At 59.8% G+C, this 16,266-nt stretch overlaps 3 protein-coding genes across 5 annotated transcripts in view; all 3 read right to left on the bottom strand.

Moving 5' to 3' along the window:
• LAGE3 (L antigen family member 3) overlaps positions 1–941 on the bottom strand; it is a 1,986-nt gene extending 1,045 nt beyond the window's left edge. Inside the window, exon 1 of the mRNA XM_059384711.1 lies at positions 688–941. Within this exon, the coding sequence (XP_059240694.1) occupies positions 688–926 (239 nt within the window). The 5' untranslated portion in view covers positions 927–941. The remainder of the gene's footprint in view (positions 1–687) is intronic.
• Positions 942–8,181: 7,240 nt separating this feature from the next.
• On the bottom strand, positions 8,182–9,277 carry UBL4A (ubiquitin like 4A). The gene is made up of 4 exons (XM_059386349.1): positions 9,158–9,277; positions 8,876–8,981; positions 8,468–8,682; positions 8,182–8,362 (listed from the first exon to the last, which is right to left on the bottom strand). The coding sequence occupies exons 1-4, from the start codon at positions 9,203–9,205 to the stop codon at positions 8,252–8,254; spliced, it is 480 nt and encodes a 159-aa protein (XP_059242332.1). The 5' UTR covers positions 9,206–9,277; the 3' UTR covers positions 8,182–8,251.
• A 669-nt stretch (positions 9,278–9,946) lies between these two features.
• SLC10A3 (solute carrier family 10 member 3) lies at positions 9,947–13,786 on the bottom strand. Of its 3 annotated transcripts, XM_059386347.1 has the most exons (3): positions 13,041–13,785; positions 12,419–12,480; positions 9,947–11,755 (listed from the first exon to the last, which is right to left on the bottom strand). In XM_059386347.1, the coding sequence occupies exon 3, from the start codon at positions 11,615–11,617 to the stop codon at positions 10,187–10,189; it is 1,431 nt and encodes a 476-aa protein (XP_059242330.1). In that variant the 5' UTR covers positions 11,618–11,755; positions 12,419–12,480; positions 13,041–13,785; the 3' UTR covers positions 9,947–10,186. The 3 variants fall into 3 exon arrangements, with proteins under 3 accessions (XP_059242330.1, XP_059242331.1, XP_059242329.1); XM_059386348.1 differs by lacking the exon at positions 12,419–12,480 and having other exon boundaries at positions 13,707–13,786; XM_059386346.1 differs by lacking the exon at positions 12,419–12,480.
• Between the last annotated feature and the right edge of the window lie 2,480 nt (positions 13,787–16,266).

Below are 16,266 nucleotides of genomic sequence, written 5' to 3'. Positions count from 1 at the left end.
CCCAACATCTCCTGTGACCAGTGTCCCCGCAGCCCCGGGCGGGACCCACCCCCCCCAGCCACTCCCCCGGTGACCACCGTCCCACCGGCCCGGGCTGGACCCTCCCAGCCGCTCCCCCGGTGGCCCCGGCCCCACCAGCCCTCTGCAGCTGCTCCCCACTGACTCCTGTCCCACCAGCAATCAGGCTGGACCCCCACAGCCTCTCCACCTCCTGTGACTACTGTCCCACCAGCCCCGGGCCGGACCACCCAGCCTGCCCCAGGGACCACTGTCCCACCAGCCCTGGGCCGGCCCCCCGCCTCTGCCCCCCCGGGGACCACCGCCCCCCCCGCCCTGGGCCGGAATCCCCAGCCGCGCCCCCCCGCTGACTACTGTCCCACCAGCCCCGGGCCAGACCTCTGCAGCCGCTCCTCCGGTGACTACTACCACACCAGCAATCGGGCTGGACTCCCACAGTCTCCACCCCCCCCACACCACTGTCCCACCAGCCTCGGCCAGACCCTCCAGCCGCTTCCCCGATGACCACTGTCACACCAGCCCTGGCCGGACCGCCCCAGCCGTCCCCAGTCCCCGGTGAACACCGCCCCTCTCCCTGTCCGCCCGCAGGCCGCCCCGACCCTTCGGTCCCTCAGGGGCCCTGGCGCCCACAGCCAGCCCCCGGCCCCGCCGTCCGCTCGGGCAGGATACAATCCGTGTCTTCGGGTCTCCCGCCGTCCAGTCGTGGCAGCGGCGTCTCCGCCCGGCTCCGGGACGTGCCGTGCGCGCGAGACGGGCCGAGCCCTGCCGGCGGCGGCAGCAGCGGCCTCGCCCGCGCCGCCGGGAAAGCCGGGGCCGCCCCGGCCACCGCGACGGTCATGGCCGTCCGGGCCGTGGTCCGCAGCGCCCGCCCCGCCGCCCGCGCCTGCGTCTGCGCCTGCCGCCTGCATGGCCGCCGCGCCCCGCCCCCGCCTTCCGGGCGCCGCTCCCGCCGCCCCGCCCCTCTGAGGAACTGGGGCTTCTTCCCAAAGCCCCGCCTTTCGCGAGGCCCCGCCCCCGCGCCGCGCGCACGCCACTGTCTCAGGGCGGGGCGGGGCGGGGCAGGGCGGGGCGGGGCGGGGCGGGGCAGGGCGGGGCGGGGCGGGGCGGGGCGGGGCGGGGCGGCGTGGGGGGAAAAGGGTGCCGGGCGCGTGGCCGCTTCCCGCCAAACCGACCCGGCGGGGGCCCGCCAGGAAAGCGCGGCTCTCTCCACAAGCCCTGCGTCTCAGAGCCCGACGCGTCCCCAGGGCACCTGCGCCAACGGGCTCCTAGGGAGGCCGCCGGGCCTGTGGTCGCTGCCCGCCCAGTGGGCCCTTGCACCCTCGGGCCCTGGGAGGACCCATGGCTGCCGAGCCGGCGAGCGCTTCCTCGCAAAGCTCAGCGCCTTTGTAGGCGACGCGACTCGGGCTGCCCGGAGCGCCTGCGCCAACAGCCCCCATCGCCCCCCACCCCGGCCAACCCCACCGACCCGCCCCGGCCCCGCGGAGCCTGCTGGGCCCTAGACTCGCCTCCCACAGTCCCGGTCAGCTGCCCCGGGAGCTGCCGGAGACCCCGCCCCACGGCTGCCTGGCCAATGAGCGCTCTCTCGCGAAGCCCCGCCCCTCAGGGCTCCGTGGGAGCCAGGCGCGCCTGCGCATACACGACCCTTCCCTCGGGCGGCGGCCGGCAGCGTGCTGGCTTCCCGCCAAGCCGACCCCGCGGCCCGTGGCTTCCGGGACCGCCTTCCCGGCTGCGTGGCCAGCGAGCACTCCCTCACGGAACGCTGCCCCCTAGGGTGACACGTGACCCCGTCGCACCTCCGCAGTCCCGTCGTGCCTCAGCTCGACCCCCATCGCAGCCCCCACCCCTGCCCGAGACCTCGTGTGAAGCCACGGGACTCGAGGCCTGTTGCCCGCCCTGCCTCTTCCCGGGGTTCGGGTCCCCAGGGGGGACGTGCGGCTCGACGTCCTTGCAGCCATTCGTGGAAGGGAGGTGGGACAGAGCCCACGACGGATCCTGAGCCGCGCCCCGGCCCCATCGCCGGTACAGGTGGACAACCCGAAGTGGCCTTCGAGGGGGCGGCCCCTGGGATGAGCGCATCAGATGCGATTTTCAGGAAGATGGCCCGGTGGCCCCCGTGCGAGGGCAAGCCTGCCAGAGGGACGAGGAGCGACGGGGTGGGCCCCGGAACTCAAGCAGTGGCCGCGGAAAACCGGGCTCGTGTCCTAGACGAACAACCAGAAGGCAGAACGGCAAAAGTCCCCACGGCCCGGTCTAGATGCCAGGAAGCCTGCACAACACCCCCAAGTGTAGACACCCATGATCTCTGGGTGGTGGCTTTGGGGGGCTGACTTCCTTGGGGGGGCTTCTTCCCCCAAAAGGCCCGCGGAGACCTTACGTCATGTTTCTTTCATTTTTTTTCTTGTACGTCGTCTCTACACCCAGCCTGGGCCAAAAACTCACGTGCCCCAGACCAAGAGTCGCATGCTGTACCCACCGAACCAGCCTGCGGGCACCCCCATAATCAAAAAGCAGTTTTTTAATCAGACAAGAGATATCCATCCTGGGATGCTGTATTAGTTTTCTGTGTCTGTCCTTGGTAATCATAAGGAAGGACATAAAACTGTACTAGAGCATCAAATCCTGCTCCATCTCCTCTCAAAACAGACCCTACATCAGACCACTTCACTCCCTCTTCATTGCTAATGCCAAGTGGGAACCACCATCCATCCAATTCGTTCAATAGCTTCCTGACTGGTTTGCTACTATACTTGTGCCTTTACAGCTTGTTCATGCAACAGAATCACCTCTTAATTCTTTTTTTTTTTTTTTTTTAAAGATTTTATTTATTTATTTGACAGAGAGAAATCACAAGTAGATGGAGAGGCAGGCAGAGAGAGAGAGAGGGAAGCAGGCTCCCTGCCAAGCAGAGAGCCCGATGCGGGACTCGATCCCAGGACTCTGAGATCATGACCTGAGCCGAAGGCAGCGGCTTAACCCACTGAGCCACCCAGGCGCCCCTAATTCTTAATATGTTACATTATGTCGCATCCCTGTTTAGAATCATAAAATGATTTTCCATTGCCCTTGCAATTATATCTGAACTCCTGATGTAGCTAATAAAAGCTCCTACGTGTGGGGCGCCTGGGGGGCTCAGTCGGTTGAGCGGCCAGCTCTTGGTTTCTGCTCAGGTCATGACCTCAGGGTTGTGAGTTCCAGCCCAGTGCTGGGCTCCATGATCCGCAAGAAGTTTGCTTGAGATTCTCTGATTCTCTCCCTCTCCCTCCTCTCAAAAATGAATAAAGAAATCTTCAAAAATACCCCAACTCTGTCTGACCTGAGCTCCCAGCTTGTCCTTCTGTGTCCTCATCTGTTGGCTCCTGCATTCTCTGCAGCCTGGGGCCTTCTCTTTGCTCCTGACCAGGGGTGGCCTAACCCTAGCTCTTGCATTTATTCTTATGTTTGGAAGACTCTGTACAAATCTTCCCATGGTTGGCTGCTCCTTGTCATGAGGATCTTGGTTCCCATGTCGCCTTGGAAAGGCCTTTTGTGTCACCAAACTAACATACTGCCCCCAGGCAACATTCTTCACATATGTCCATTTCAGTCAATTGCATTGCATTGATCATAATCTGAAATTATAATCTTGTTTTCTTTACTTTTATATCATTCATATAGCTCTCTGGTAAGTTTTTGTTGTTGTTGTTCTGTTCAGTTTCTTTTTATTTATTTTTTTTTTTAAAGATTTTACTTATTTATTTGACAGAGAGAGATCACAAGTAGGCAGAGAGGCAGGCAGAGAGAGAGAGAGGAGGAAGCAGGCTCCCTGCTGAGCAGAGAGCCCGATGCGGGACTCGATCCCAGGACCCTGAGATCATGACCTGAGCCGAAGGCAGCGGCTTAACCCACTGAGCCACCCAGGCGCCCCTGTTCAGTTTCTTTTTAAAGATTTATTTATTTATTTTAGAGAAAGCACGAGCAGGGCGAGGCGCAGAGGGAGAGAGAGAGAAGCAGACTCCCTGCTGAATCTAATGAGGAAGCAATCGGGAGAACCTAGATTCTGGAACATTCTACGAGGCAAGTGCTCTGGATTCTTTCAAAAATATTGTTGCTTGGGATGCCTGGGTGGCTCAGTGGCTTAAGCCTCTGTTTTGGCTCTGGTCATGATCCCAGGGTCCTGGGATGGAGCCCCACATCGGGCTCCTTGCTTGGCAGGGAGTCTGCTTCTCTGCCTGCTGCTCCCCCTGCTTGTGCTCCCTCTCACCCTCTCTCTCTGACAAGTAAAGAAATTAAAATATATATTGTTGCCTGATTCCCTATGGAAAAGGGAGATGTTTTATTTATTTATTTATTTGACAGAGAAAGAGACACACGAGAGGTAACACAAGCAGGGGGAGTGGGAGAGGGAGAAGAAGCCTTCCATCAGAGCAGGGAGCCTGATGCATGGCTGGATCCCAGGACTCTGGGATCATGACCTGAGCCAAAGGCAGAGACTTAACGCCTGAGCCACCCAGGCGCTCCGAAAAGGGAGAGTTTTGAGAGACACGGGTGTCCTCCTGCTTCCTGTTGTTAAAAGTGTGGCTGAGAGCTGTTGGCATTCATTGAGGCAGGCTGTGGAGAAATGTGCTTGCTCAGTGGCTGATGTAAATGCCACAAGGGAGGGAGCTGTGTCTTTTGGTGCCAGCGTTGCCAGCCTTTGGGACATGGCGGGCGCTTTGGGAGTGTGTCTGGAAGGAATGAAGGAGGCATCTACAGGAGGGCCAGGAGCTGTCTCAGTCACTTAGAGATGTGGCCTGGAGCTCAGGAAAAAGGGCCAAGAGGGAAGTACAGAGACGGGAATGAAGGTGGACAGACTCCCTTGGGAAGTGATGGTGGGGAGTGGGGTCTGGGTACAGGGCCCTGGAGCTCCTCATATTAAGAGGTAAGGTGTGTGGGGGGGAAAGAACCAGCAATGGAGCGAGAGAAGGAGTGAACACCCTGAGGGACACGCAGACAGGGTGGTTCCCCAGGAGCCCTCGAGGTGGGCAAGGGTGGCTGTTTCTCCTTCGGGCTTTCCTGGGCCCCAAGGTCTGGGGCTGCCTACAGCTGTCGTGTCTACTCCTAGAAGCACCAGGCCCGGCTCACCCCTGCACCCCTGCTGAACCTATCAGAGCTGGCCGGGCCCAGTTTCAGCCAGGCCTGTGCAGGACGCCTGCCCGTGCCAGCAAACTGTGAGAGCAGCCTAGCTGCTTGCGTACCTCCAGTCGGTGAGTTCCATTGCGAAGTAAATGCTGCTCTCCCGAGTCTGCCCCTTCCTGCTCCGTGCCTTTGGGAAATGGCACCACAAGCACCGCATGCCAGGTGCCAGACCACTTCCATCTGTGATGCCCCAACTTGTCCTGTGTCTCCCAATATCATTGTAACGAACAGCAGGGCCCACCAGGTGCATCATGTCCCTGGGGGTGGGGACTATCCCGAGGACCCTCCCCAAGGGGCAGGCAGTGGGGCTTGGGGATCCACAGTAGCCAGGGCCCATAGGGCAGCAGGGGTGTCAGTACCCACCTCCTGGGTGGGCGCTTGGGTCAGAGGGGTACAGAGCCTGCCTTAAACATCGTGACCGCTGTTGAAGAACCATAGTGTTCAGAGCCCATGGGCATACCCAGGGCCACCCCCAGATTCGAGGGGCAGAGGGAGGGTGCAGCCCTATGGCCGCTCCATCTTCACTTGGAGTCCCTGGTCTCCTCTCCTGACAGCACAGGCCCCTTCCCCTTGTGTCTCCCACTCCCAGCCCTGCAGCATCCTTTCTCCTCCTGTCTTCCCTCCTTTTCCTGCCCATCCCTGCCCAGCCACAGCTGGAGAGAAGCTTCCAGAATGTGCCCCCCCCCCCCGCTCTCACTGTCCCACCTCTCTCCACCTTGCAGCCACTTCTAGCTCTCCAATGTCACCAACGACCTTCTTGCTACCAATGCCTCTTGGCAGCTCCAGACAACAGACCCCCCCTTTCTGGAAGGGTGTCCTTGGCTTCTCGTACTGACCTTTCCCCGTGGCCTCGTGTTGGGTAGCTTCTGGGCCTTTACCATGTCTCCAGTTGGTAAAATGCCTCAAGGCCCAGTCCTCTCTTCTCTTTTCATGCTACACTCTCTGGAAAGCCCCCTCACCTGTCCTCAGAGATCCTAGGACACCCTCTCCACACCTCACTCCTGTCCGACGTCAAAGAAGGCTGCACGGGGCTCTGGAACCAGACGACTGGGCCAGGCTCCCACCATACACCCTGACGATCTCATTCATGCTTCCATGTCCACCCTGATGTCCTGGATGAGTTCCTGACCCCCATGTCCCGTGTCCAGTGGATGGCTCCTAGCCACCCGAGGGTTCTTGTCACTCCTGAGCCACGAGGCACTAGCACAAGGCACTCAATGGCCATCTCTAGGGTCTGAAATGCACAATGGCGTCACTCCGCTGCAGTGGACAGCTGCTGCTTGGCCCCACCATTTAGCCCTGGCTTTTGTAGGGAATCCTCCTGTCCCTCCCTCCCATGGGAATCCAGGGGGCTGGCCTCCCACCACCCATCCCCCCGCTGGCCAAAATGACTGGAGTGTGACCTGAGCAATAGAACAGCATTTATTTGCTGGGGGCATCCGAGAAAGAAGCTACACCTACACCCCGGGGGGAGAAGGTGCGCCTTGATGGCTGTGAACAGGAGAGTCCGTGGATACAGAGAACAGCCATCTTTTGATCCTGAGGCAATGGCCTGGACTGGAGAGGGGAGGCAGGAGGAGACTGTGCATCTGGCGGAACCGTCCATCTGCTGCCAGTACCCCTGGACTTCTCAGCTCGGTCAACCGGCGTTTCCTTTATGGCTTAAACCAGTTTCTTTCATGGTTAAACCCATTACTGGATGCCAAATGCAGTTCCTTCCAGTTCAGAGTCCGTCTCACTCACTTTTAGTGGGATTTGAAATTTCAACAAAAATTTCCTGACTCAGAATAGAATGAGAGCATTGCAAAGTGCCAGAGAAGCTTCCCTGCTGTTGGACATTCCCAGCTCTGGGGGGTGGGAGCAGGCAGGGACTTCTTTCTGCTCTTCAAAGCCTTCACCCTTTGGGCCTCTGTCTTCCCTGCCTGGCCACCCAGAATTCACCCCATGAGGCCCAGCAGGAGGGCAGCTTCCTTCTGGCCTTGACCGTCCTAGGTGTCCTCTGCCAAGGAGCAGGTGCCTAGTGACCTCTAGTGCCCACACACAGGGCAAGGTGGGAGCAGGGCCACCAGCCCATGCTTCTAGCCCCTGCCCAGCAATCTGAGCGCTCCCCTCAGGCAGTGAGGTGTGTGCAGAAGGAAAGGCCCTGTGTCCATGTGGCAGAGGAAGGGTCTACTTCCACACTGTGGGTAAGCGCAGGGTGTGGGGGCCTGGCCAAGGCTGAGTGACCTCAAGTTAGTCACCTGTCATCCCTCGGTGAGACATGCCTATGTCCAGGAGAAAATAAGCAGAGGGAAAGGTTAACCCAAAGAGCTGTGACATGAAGGACCAAGACATCGCATCTCTGGGCCATGCTTGGCCACTGCTCGGTTTTTGGCCTGTGTGTGTATGGAGCACAGACCCCTCACCCCGGGGCTGGGTAAGGATGAAGGAAAGGGAGGTTTCAAGAATGGCCACCACGGTGCAGAGTTAACAAGTAGGAACCGGCGTGGCACTGGGACTTGCCTGAGGTCATACCGCAGAGGTCTCCGACTCCCTAACCTGCTTTTCCTTGTCGGGGGCACACTGGCTGCAGCAGCTGCGGGGGCCCCAGGGCTGGCTGTCACTTGACCCCCTGCCAATGTCCTGAACCTGTCTGAGGTCAGGTGACAGGACTGGGCAGCCTGGGCCAGCTGCTTTTCCTTTCAGGCCTGAGGAGTTTCTGGAGGTTTATTTTCAGTGGCCTAAACATGACAGGCCAAAGACCATCCCTTGGAACCTGTCCAACAGCCCCTTTTCCCCTCTGCACCCTGAGGCACTTCTAGAAGCTGGCCATGCTCAGATGCTGGCTTCCCGGCTTCACTGCTTGATGCCTCCTCACTGTCTTACCGTGGGCGGGGGGGGGGGGGGGGGGGGGGGGGGGGGCGCGTCCAGTGCGTGTGCTGTGCCTGCCCCCAGGGCAAACCAGGTACGTGGACCCGGGTGCCTGCCGGCTGTTATTCTTATTCGTATTATTATTATGAGTCAAATTGCAACAGGAGAACACATTTAATGCTACATGCAGCTTGTAGCCTGGCTGGGCTCCTCCCCACACTGGAGAATCCTATTTGGAGAACCCCTTCTCCACAGCTTCAGTCACTTCGGGGTGCAGAAAGCGGCCAGCGAGGCGCTCGATGTCATCCAGAGTCAGGCGGTTCAGGGACCTCTCATAATCCTGAGGAGAGAAGGCAGGATTCAGGGGGTGCCAGTCGGGGGTACCCTGCGGCAGGGGATGGGCGCAGCCGGGCTGGGGATGAATGTCCTGGGCTGCCTTGCTCACCCTCTGGAGCTGATCCAGGACCCTGGCCGCGTCCGCAGCGCTGAAGTGGCGGGCCAGGACTTTGGAGACGAGCTGCCAGGCGGGGGCCGGCGGGGGTGGGGCCTCGGCGAGTCTCCGGGCGGCGCTTTCTTCCAGCAACACCTTCTCCAGAGGTTTGACCACTAGGTTGAGCTTGGAATTGGGCCCAACGCTGTAGTCGGAGAGTCTCTTCCCATCTGGCAAAGAGAGATTGATAGAAGTCGTTACCCACAGGCGAAGCTCTGCGGCACCTGTCTGAGGAGGGTTCGGTCACCTCCCTGAGGGCAGAGTGACCAGCACCCCATGTCACACTCCTTCTCGGGCTCGGCCTAGACACCCCGTCCCCCGAATTCCTGCGCGGCTCCCTGGGCGGCTCCTCTGCCCGGGTACCTGCCAGGGCTTTGCCCTTGAATAGCAGCCGCTGCTGGCGCACGGGGACGTTGAGCTTCTCGGAGACCAGATGTTTCAGCGTGGACACCGGCTCGTCCTCCGACACCTGTGGCCGGGCCGAGGGTGCGAAGCAGAGGCTGAGTTCCCGGGGCCCCCGCTGAGGTCGCCTCCCCGGCCTCCCCCACTGCCCATCCCCCGCCCCGCCCGTCCCGTCCTTGCGCCCAGCGCGGGGGGTGGGGAGTGCGCGAGCCGGCACGCTGGCGGGACCCCCCGCGACGCTACCTGCAGGCTGCACTCGCGGCCCTGGAGCGCTTTCACTGTCAGCTGCATGGCGGCATCCACTGCGGCGGGCGCGCACCCCGACCGCCCCCCGCTGCGCGCCGCCGCCCCGGGCGCGCGCCGGAACCGCCCGTCGCCGCCGGAAGCAGCGCGAGGGACGCGCCCGGCCCCGCCCTTTCCCGCCCCGCCCCGCGCGGCCCGGCCCCGCCTCCACCGGCCCGCGAAGAGCGGACCCGGAGTCCCGCCTCGGGAACGTCGGGGAACGCCACGCGCGCTGCCGGATTTCCCTGCGGCCACGGTGCCTGGCAGCCCGCCACGACAGGGAGGAGGAGCGAGTTGGGCCAAGTTGGCTTCCGGTGGAAGCTGGGGCTTGGTGGGGGGGACGGAGGGCCGGGAGTGCTGTCGTCCCTGGCGGGCTGCTGGGGCTCGTGCAAACCCGGATTCTCTCGCTCGGGAGTCCACGTAAAGGCCCAGCGCGGCCAAGCTTTTGCCCTACTGCCCGAGGGCCCTCTGCCTCTCTTCTCTAGCCTGGCTGCAGAAAGTCAGCTGAGTTTGAGAGCTGGCTGGGGAGCCCGGCCTCTGCACTCATCCCGTCTTCATCCCCGCACGCTCACTCGAGAACAGTAGGGCCCACCTCTCCCTGACAGGCAAATGCATGGGAAAGGAAGGTTAGAGAGAAAGCCTGCAGAGATCACATGGTCACCCAAGCCAGTTCCTCCATCCTGTGTACATCTCTACCCAGCCACACCCTTCCTGCCCCCACCCCAAGGGCAAAGACTGGAAGCCACCCAATCTTGCTTCTCTCTTTTATTGAAATATATTTTCTGAGCAGTGCCCACCTACCTAACTCAGCACGGCCTCTTTGGCACTGAAAGCTGGAGAATAAAAAACCAGTAAAAAAAATAAGCCTGGATTTTTTTTTTTTTCTGAGTGCATAGTGCATGAGAGCTGAAGGCCTTTGGTACACAAGAACTGTGGAGACAGTGGGCGGAGGGTAGGGGCGAAGGGTGGTGAAAGCTTGACCCAGGGGCCTCAGGGGACTGGGCACAGGCTACTGTAGATGAAGTGGCCGATGACCAAGGCCAGCATTTCTGAGGTGCCACTCAGTGCTACGATGAAGGGGGCCTGGGAGGCGTAGTCTGCTTGAAGGCGACGGAGGGACAGCTGCAGCATGGCCAAGGCCAGCAGGCTGTTCTGTACCCCTACCTCGATGCTGACCGTCCGCCGCTGGGCCACTGGCAGCTTCAGGCATGTAGCCAGGCAGTAGCCCACCAGGAGGCCAACCAGGGGCACTGTGAGGCCCACCAGCACGATGGGCAGCCTGACGCCTGCCAGGATGAAGACCCCCATGCGGTAGGCCAGGAAGAGGCCACCTAGGAGGAGCACAAAGCTGAAAGGCTTGATGACCTGCAGCAGCAACTGGGAGAACTTGGGGAGCTTGGACCTGATCACGACACCTGCTGCTATGGGAACGGCGATGAAGAGTAGGGTCCCCAGGATCTTGGAGATGGGCACATGCAGTGTTTCATGGATGCTGAGCAGGCGGCTGTAGAGAGCTGAGGACAATGGCAGGAAACCAGTGGCAGCCACTGTGGAGATGAAGGTCATGGAGATGGCCAGAGTAACGTCCCCTCCGAGGAGGAGGCTGAAGAGGTAGCTCCCCCCGCCGCCGGGCGACGAGCAGGTGATGATGAGGCCAAGAGCCAGGGCCTTGGGCAGCATGAAGACCTTGGCCATCAGGAAAGCATATAAGGGCATGACCAGGAACTGGCCCAGGAGGCCCAGCAGCATGGGCTGGGGGCTCTGCAGGAGCCCCTTCAGAACCTCAAGTTCTACTTTGCACCCAAATGAACACTTGTTGACAAAGAGAAGAGGCAGAAGCAAGTAGAGTATGGGGCTCTCTGAGAAGTGGACCAGCTCGGTGCCGAGACTGGTGGGCGTGTCTTCAGCAGGTGAGACCTTGATGCAGAAATCTCTCCGTTCCTCAATGAGCATGGGTGGGGCCTTGTGGGGATCCATAAGCTGGATGTGGAGTGGGGCCAGGCCGGGCAGGCCCGAGTGGATGCTGACCACAAAGCCGCCCCCGCCGCCCCAGGTTATGGCACTCACGTTTCTGATGGTCAGCACCTCTGTGTCCAAGGAGGTGACCCTCAGCGTGGGACCAGGTCCTGTCCTGTTGCCCTGGCCTGGGTACTGGCTTGAGATCACAATGATGCCCTCGCTCTCCTCTGGGAACTCAAACTCCATCACAGAGCCATCCCCAATGCTCAAGTATTGGCTCCCCGTCAGTGGCACGGTATGGCCCAGAGCTGTGCCGAGGTTGATGCTGGCTATTCCGTGGGCTCCCAATGGTAGGCTGACGAGTAGCAAGGAAACTCTGAGCAAGCCTAGGGGGCCTGGGCAAGCCCTGCCCTCACCCTGTCCAGGCCACTGGGAGCTGCCCCTGCCCCTCCTAAGCCCCATGGCTCCTCCCAGAGGACCGTATTCCCAGGCCCTCTGTGGCTTAGGAGAGCAGCCCCACTCGTGCCATCGGGTTGTCCGGAGAAAGGTCCATGGGCCGGGCCTGGCCCTGTGCTGTGTTCTGTGACAGTGGAGCTCTTCCTGAGGAGAGAAGGGACACAGAAAGGTATCTGGTAACGGTGAGCAGCTGTGAGTCCAGGAGCAAGGGGGTCTGGAAGCCCAGTGCTGGGAGACCCAGCAGAGCCCCTAGCCGCAGTCCCAGGAACAGAAAGGCAATGCCTAGTTGCGGCCCTTGAGTGCCATTTGTCTGTCCCCTTCCCCCGCATACCTGTCTCAAGTTTCCCACCCCTCACCCAGCGGGGCCGCCTACAGAAAGGAGTTCCCTTTCAAGCTGCGGCTACCTGCTGCTTTCCCTGGACTTTTCCAGCACAGCGAACATGCAGCAATGGCCTGATACCCGTGGATCTCGGAGAGCCACCCCTAACCCTGTCACCACCAGCCTGTTGCCCACGGGCTTCGAGACAGAGAGGGACCACAGTGACACTGCACCAGGATGAAATCTCCGAGAGACTGCATGGGGATGGCATGGAGACAAGCCTGCTGAGAACCGGGTGCTGAAACCCGGCTTGGGCCAGATCTGAGCGGCCATCAGGCTGTTTGAGTATCATCGGCCAGGCAGAGAGCAGCTGGCAAAGCAGGATGTATAGTGAGTGGGTAACCAACTGGCGAAGGGCCTCAGGGTTAACGTCCATCATGGCCATGCCATTGTGAACAGCCCTGCTGTGGCTTCGTGGCCTACCGTACCTGCCGACAGTGGTGAGGCCGGAGTCCTGGGGCAGGAAGGAGGTCCTCTCTCCCCAGGGAAACTGCCAGAAGCGGGAGCAGGAGGTGGTCAGATAAGACCCTGTGTTTGCAGGGTGCCTTTCTTCCTCCTGTTGGAGCTCCCACTCCTCTGGCAGTCCCCAGTATTTGAGCCCCTTAGGAGCACTGTGTCACCTCTGAGAGGCTCTGTTCTGAGTCCAGGGGCTCCTCCCCATGCCCACACGAGGCCCTACCGAAGCTGAGAACTTCCAGTGGGACTATGAGCGGTTCTGGGTGGGGGGAGGGTCCCTGAGGATGAAGGGTTTGTCCACTTCCACTTCTCAATCTGGGCAGCCACTGTCACCTGCTGGAACTGGGGCAACCAGGGTGGGTTGCCTAACCCTACCCTCACTCCTGTTGGTTGCCTCACTGCAGTGTCCCAGTCCTGGAAGAGGCTCTTGCCTCTCCAGATCCTATCAGTCGTTGGACCTGTTCCCCCTCATCTGAGACTGGGGGGCAGGGGAAGTAGGGGGTGAAGGGCAGGTTAAATAAAGCTCATCCCTGGGAACGTTCCCCCACCCCTGCATGCCATGGCCTCTGCTGGTTTGGAGTTTGGGTCACTTACCCTGGAGGCCTTGGTCCAGCTTTGCATGCCACCGCTGAAGAGGGAGGCAGGAAAACCAGAGGGAGTATAAGAAGCAAAGTGGAAGGGAGTCACGGGGAAAAGACGACAGCACTCGGGACTGAAGCCACTGGGGTGGTTTGAATCAGTTCAGAAAGGAGAGGAGGCTAAGGGCCATCCACCCTGTCCTTCCAGTACGGCTGGCGGCTTTGAGTCACTGCAAGAGGGTTCTGGCCCAAATCCCACACCATTTCTGCTTGAGGGACTGGACGAGTTTGAGCAGCTGCACCCTAAGGCAGGGGAGGGAGCCCTCGGCCGACCGCTGTTTCCACACCGGCCGTGTGGTCGGTGTGAGCGCAGTCGGCATTGCTGACCCGGCTCCTTCCAAGCTGGGAGTCCGGAAGTTGCCCGCCTGGGCGCAGAGCTCGAGCGCCAACCGCGGAGGGGGCGACGCGCCTCGCCGCCGGGCTCGCGCTGCGGTCCTGCAGTCGGCAGGAGGGTAGGCCGCCCGGGCGCTTCCCGGATCGCGCCAGGGGCCCTCACGCCACTCCCAGGCCCTGCGGCCGCGCCCGTCCCTGGCTGGGCCCGGCCGTCCGAGCGAGAGGGCGCGGAGCCGGGCCGGGGCCAGAAGCCGCCTTCTGCCCGCCCTTTCCGGCCCAAAGCTCTCACCTGCAGCCGAAGCCCGGGAGCTCGGCGCCGGGGCCAAGCGCCTGCCCGGCCCGCGGACGCCTGCGAGCTGGGCCCGCCGGGCCCCGCCTCGCTTGCCGGGGCCCCGCCCCCGACCCCGCCCCGCCGAGGCTCCGCCCCCAGGCGGCCGGCACGCCTCTCGCGACCCGGGCCAGTTTCAAGCGGATATGACGTATCTGGAAGCGACGAGTCGGCGCGGGCGCACGGAGCGGGATGTCTTCCGGGTCGTGCTTGGCCCACGCCGCGTTCCCCTCGGGCAGGGGGTGCGAATCTTCTGTAGCTGCTGACGTGGCTCCGGGCTCCGGGTAGGGGCCTTGCTCGTGCACAAACGCCCTGCGGCTGGCCCCAGGTTCCCGCCACCACCACGCAGCCGCCGGGCGAGCGAGCCCTGATAGCCTCCGCCTAGTTCCACCTCCCTTCGTTCAAGCAGTGACCGAGTGTCTATTTCCAAACTGGGAGGCATCGGTGAGCTTGTCCGCCTTTCAGAACTAGTTGGCGCCACTAGCAGAGTCTGAAGGCGTCGCTGGAAAGGAATGCAAACTGATGGCATAAGTTGGGCACAGAGGTGGTGAGAGTGTAGAAAGGACATGGGGGGGCAATAAGCGAGTGCTGAGTCTAATGGGATTTATATGTTGTGAAAGGCTGCTGGGCAACTGCAGTCAGTCAGTGGCCACCCGCTGCTCTGGAAAAATTTGTCACGGCTCTGATGGAGGCTAGTGGTCCTGAATCACCAGTACGTGCCCACAGGAGGTGCTGGATCGTTGAGAATGGAAACAAAACAAACCAGCGTCTGTATTTTAGGTTAATTTTTCAGGCACCATGCTAACTTTAATAATAAAAATATTAGTTTAAATTTAAATACATTTTACTTAAAAATTGTATGTTTCATAAAGTTTACGTGGGCAGTGTATGTGATATGTAAACAGATAAACACATGGTGGGCTTTATGCTCCAGAGGGTTTGATCAGAAACATTCAGAGGCCCTAGCTCTCCGCTCTTCTTTAGCCTCAGGACCAGTAAGGCGTAAGCCATTTGTGTGTACTGTATTTCAACATCCCTGCTACTACCCCTCACAAATGAGGCAAACGGGGTCCTGATGGAAGTGGCCTGGTGCAGGAGAGAGGCCTGCGTTTGGCACAATGCTGCAATGGAAAGTGCAGTTTACAAAAGGGCAGTGCGGGTCGGGGTGTCTGAGGACGGGTATTACCAGCCAAATGGAGAAGGCGAATGGGTCAGCCGGGAAGACCTGGGGAAGGAGAACCTAAAAGACTTGTCCTCCCTGGAGGAAACCCGTGTTTTAATACAACTAAGGGGCTCAAGGGGAGTAAATGTAGTTAGGAGGCTGCCCCCTTTACTGTCAGTCACCTGAGCCCTCCCTGAAAAGCTAGAGTGGGCTGGAGGGATGTCCAGCATGAGGGGATTTAGAGGTTTGTACAGAGGAAAAGGACAGTTACATTAAAGGTAAGAGAATATTCATAGTTGCTTTGGAGGATTAATAATTTACCTCAAGAGAGGAGGACGGGCTCTACAAATCAGTCAAGGACATCTACTTCCAAAAGAGAAGTCATCCGGACTGAGAGAACATGTGGAACAAACAGTGTGACAGTCAAAACGTAAATGCAGTTCAGACGGGAGCCCTGCCACCGTACTATGTAATAGGGCCACGGTGGCTACCCTGAGAGGTATGCTTACCTCCTGGTCTCCGGGCAGCCATCTCTAGGAATCTGTGTGGTGAATGAGTGTGCAGGGAAGACACGTTCTACACAAGCACAAGTATGGCATGCATTTGCTATTTATAGGGACGGGTGACAACTGTCATTTTTGCCTGCCCAACATCAGGTAACAGGACCTCGGTTTTCTTTGTGGAAGATGTCCCTGCTCCACATTTGGTACACAAGATCTGGATGTGGGTCACTGCAGCACTTGCCTCTGGGGTGGGCACATGCCTCAATGTAGCCCAATCGGAGCCAGCCATATCATAGGAGGATACGCCCATAATCTGACCTGGACCAATGAGAGCTAGTTCCCAGGGACTTGTGCTAGAACTGCTGGGAAGGCGGGAGTTCTTTTTTGGCTGGGATTACTAAACTGGGACCTCTACTACTGCTCCCCCTAAGTGGGGGAGACGGCATGTTTGAAAATGAAGCAAATTACAGAGAAAAGTAGAGCCAAGAGATGGAGGAAGCTCATGTCCCGATAACATAATTGGGGCTAAAATCACCTGTGAGCATTGGGGTCCGATATATGAGAACACTAAGTGTCCTCTCCCATGTCACTACTTAATTTTGGTTATGTCACTTTGGGTTTGGATCCTGACACTTAAAACCAAAGGTGACCTAACTCCTCAAGGGTAGGTGGGGAGAGGGGCACCAGCCCCGTACCCCGGTGGAGGAGGACCAAAGGATACAGCTTTGCCTCCACTTTGGAAATTTGGGCAGACTGTGCTCCACACCATCATTCGCTTCCTAGCCTGGGTTGGCCCAAGGGGGGATTTAAGCTGGCTTGGTGTTTCCATCTGTGTGACTGGTGACTCCTCGTGAGG

This window comes from Mustela nigripes, chromosome X (assembly GCF_022355385.1).
Source record: "Mustela nigripes isolate SB6536 chromosome X, MUSNIG.SB6536, whole genome shotgun sequence".
NCBI classification, from domain to species: domain Eukaryota; kingdom Metazoa; phylum Chordata; class Mammalia; order Carnivora; family Mustelidae; genus Mustela; species Mustela nigripes.
Note: the sequence above shows the minus strand (reverse complement) of the source record. Positions and strands in the feature narration are given on the sequence as shown.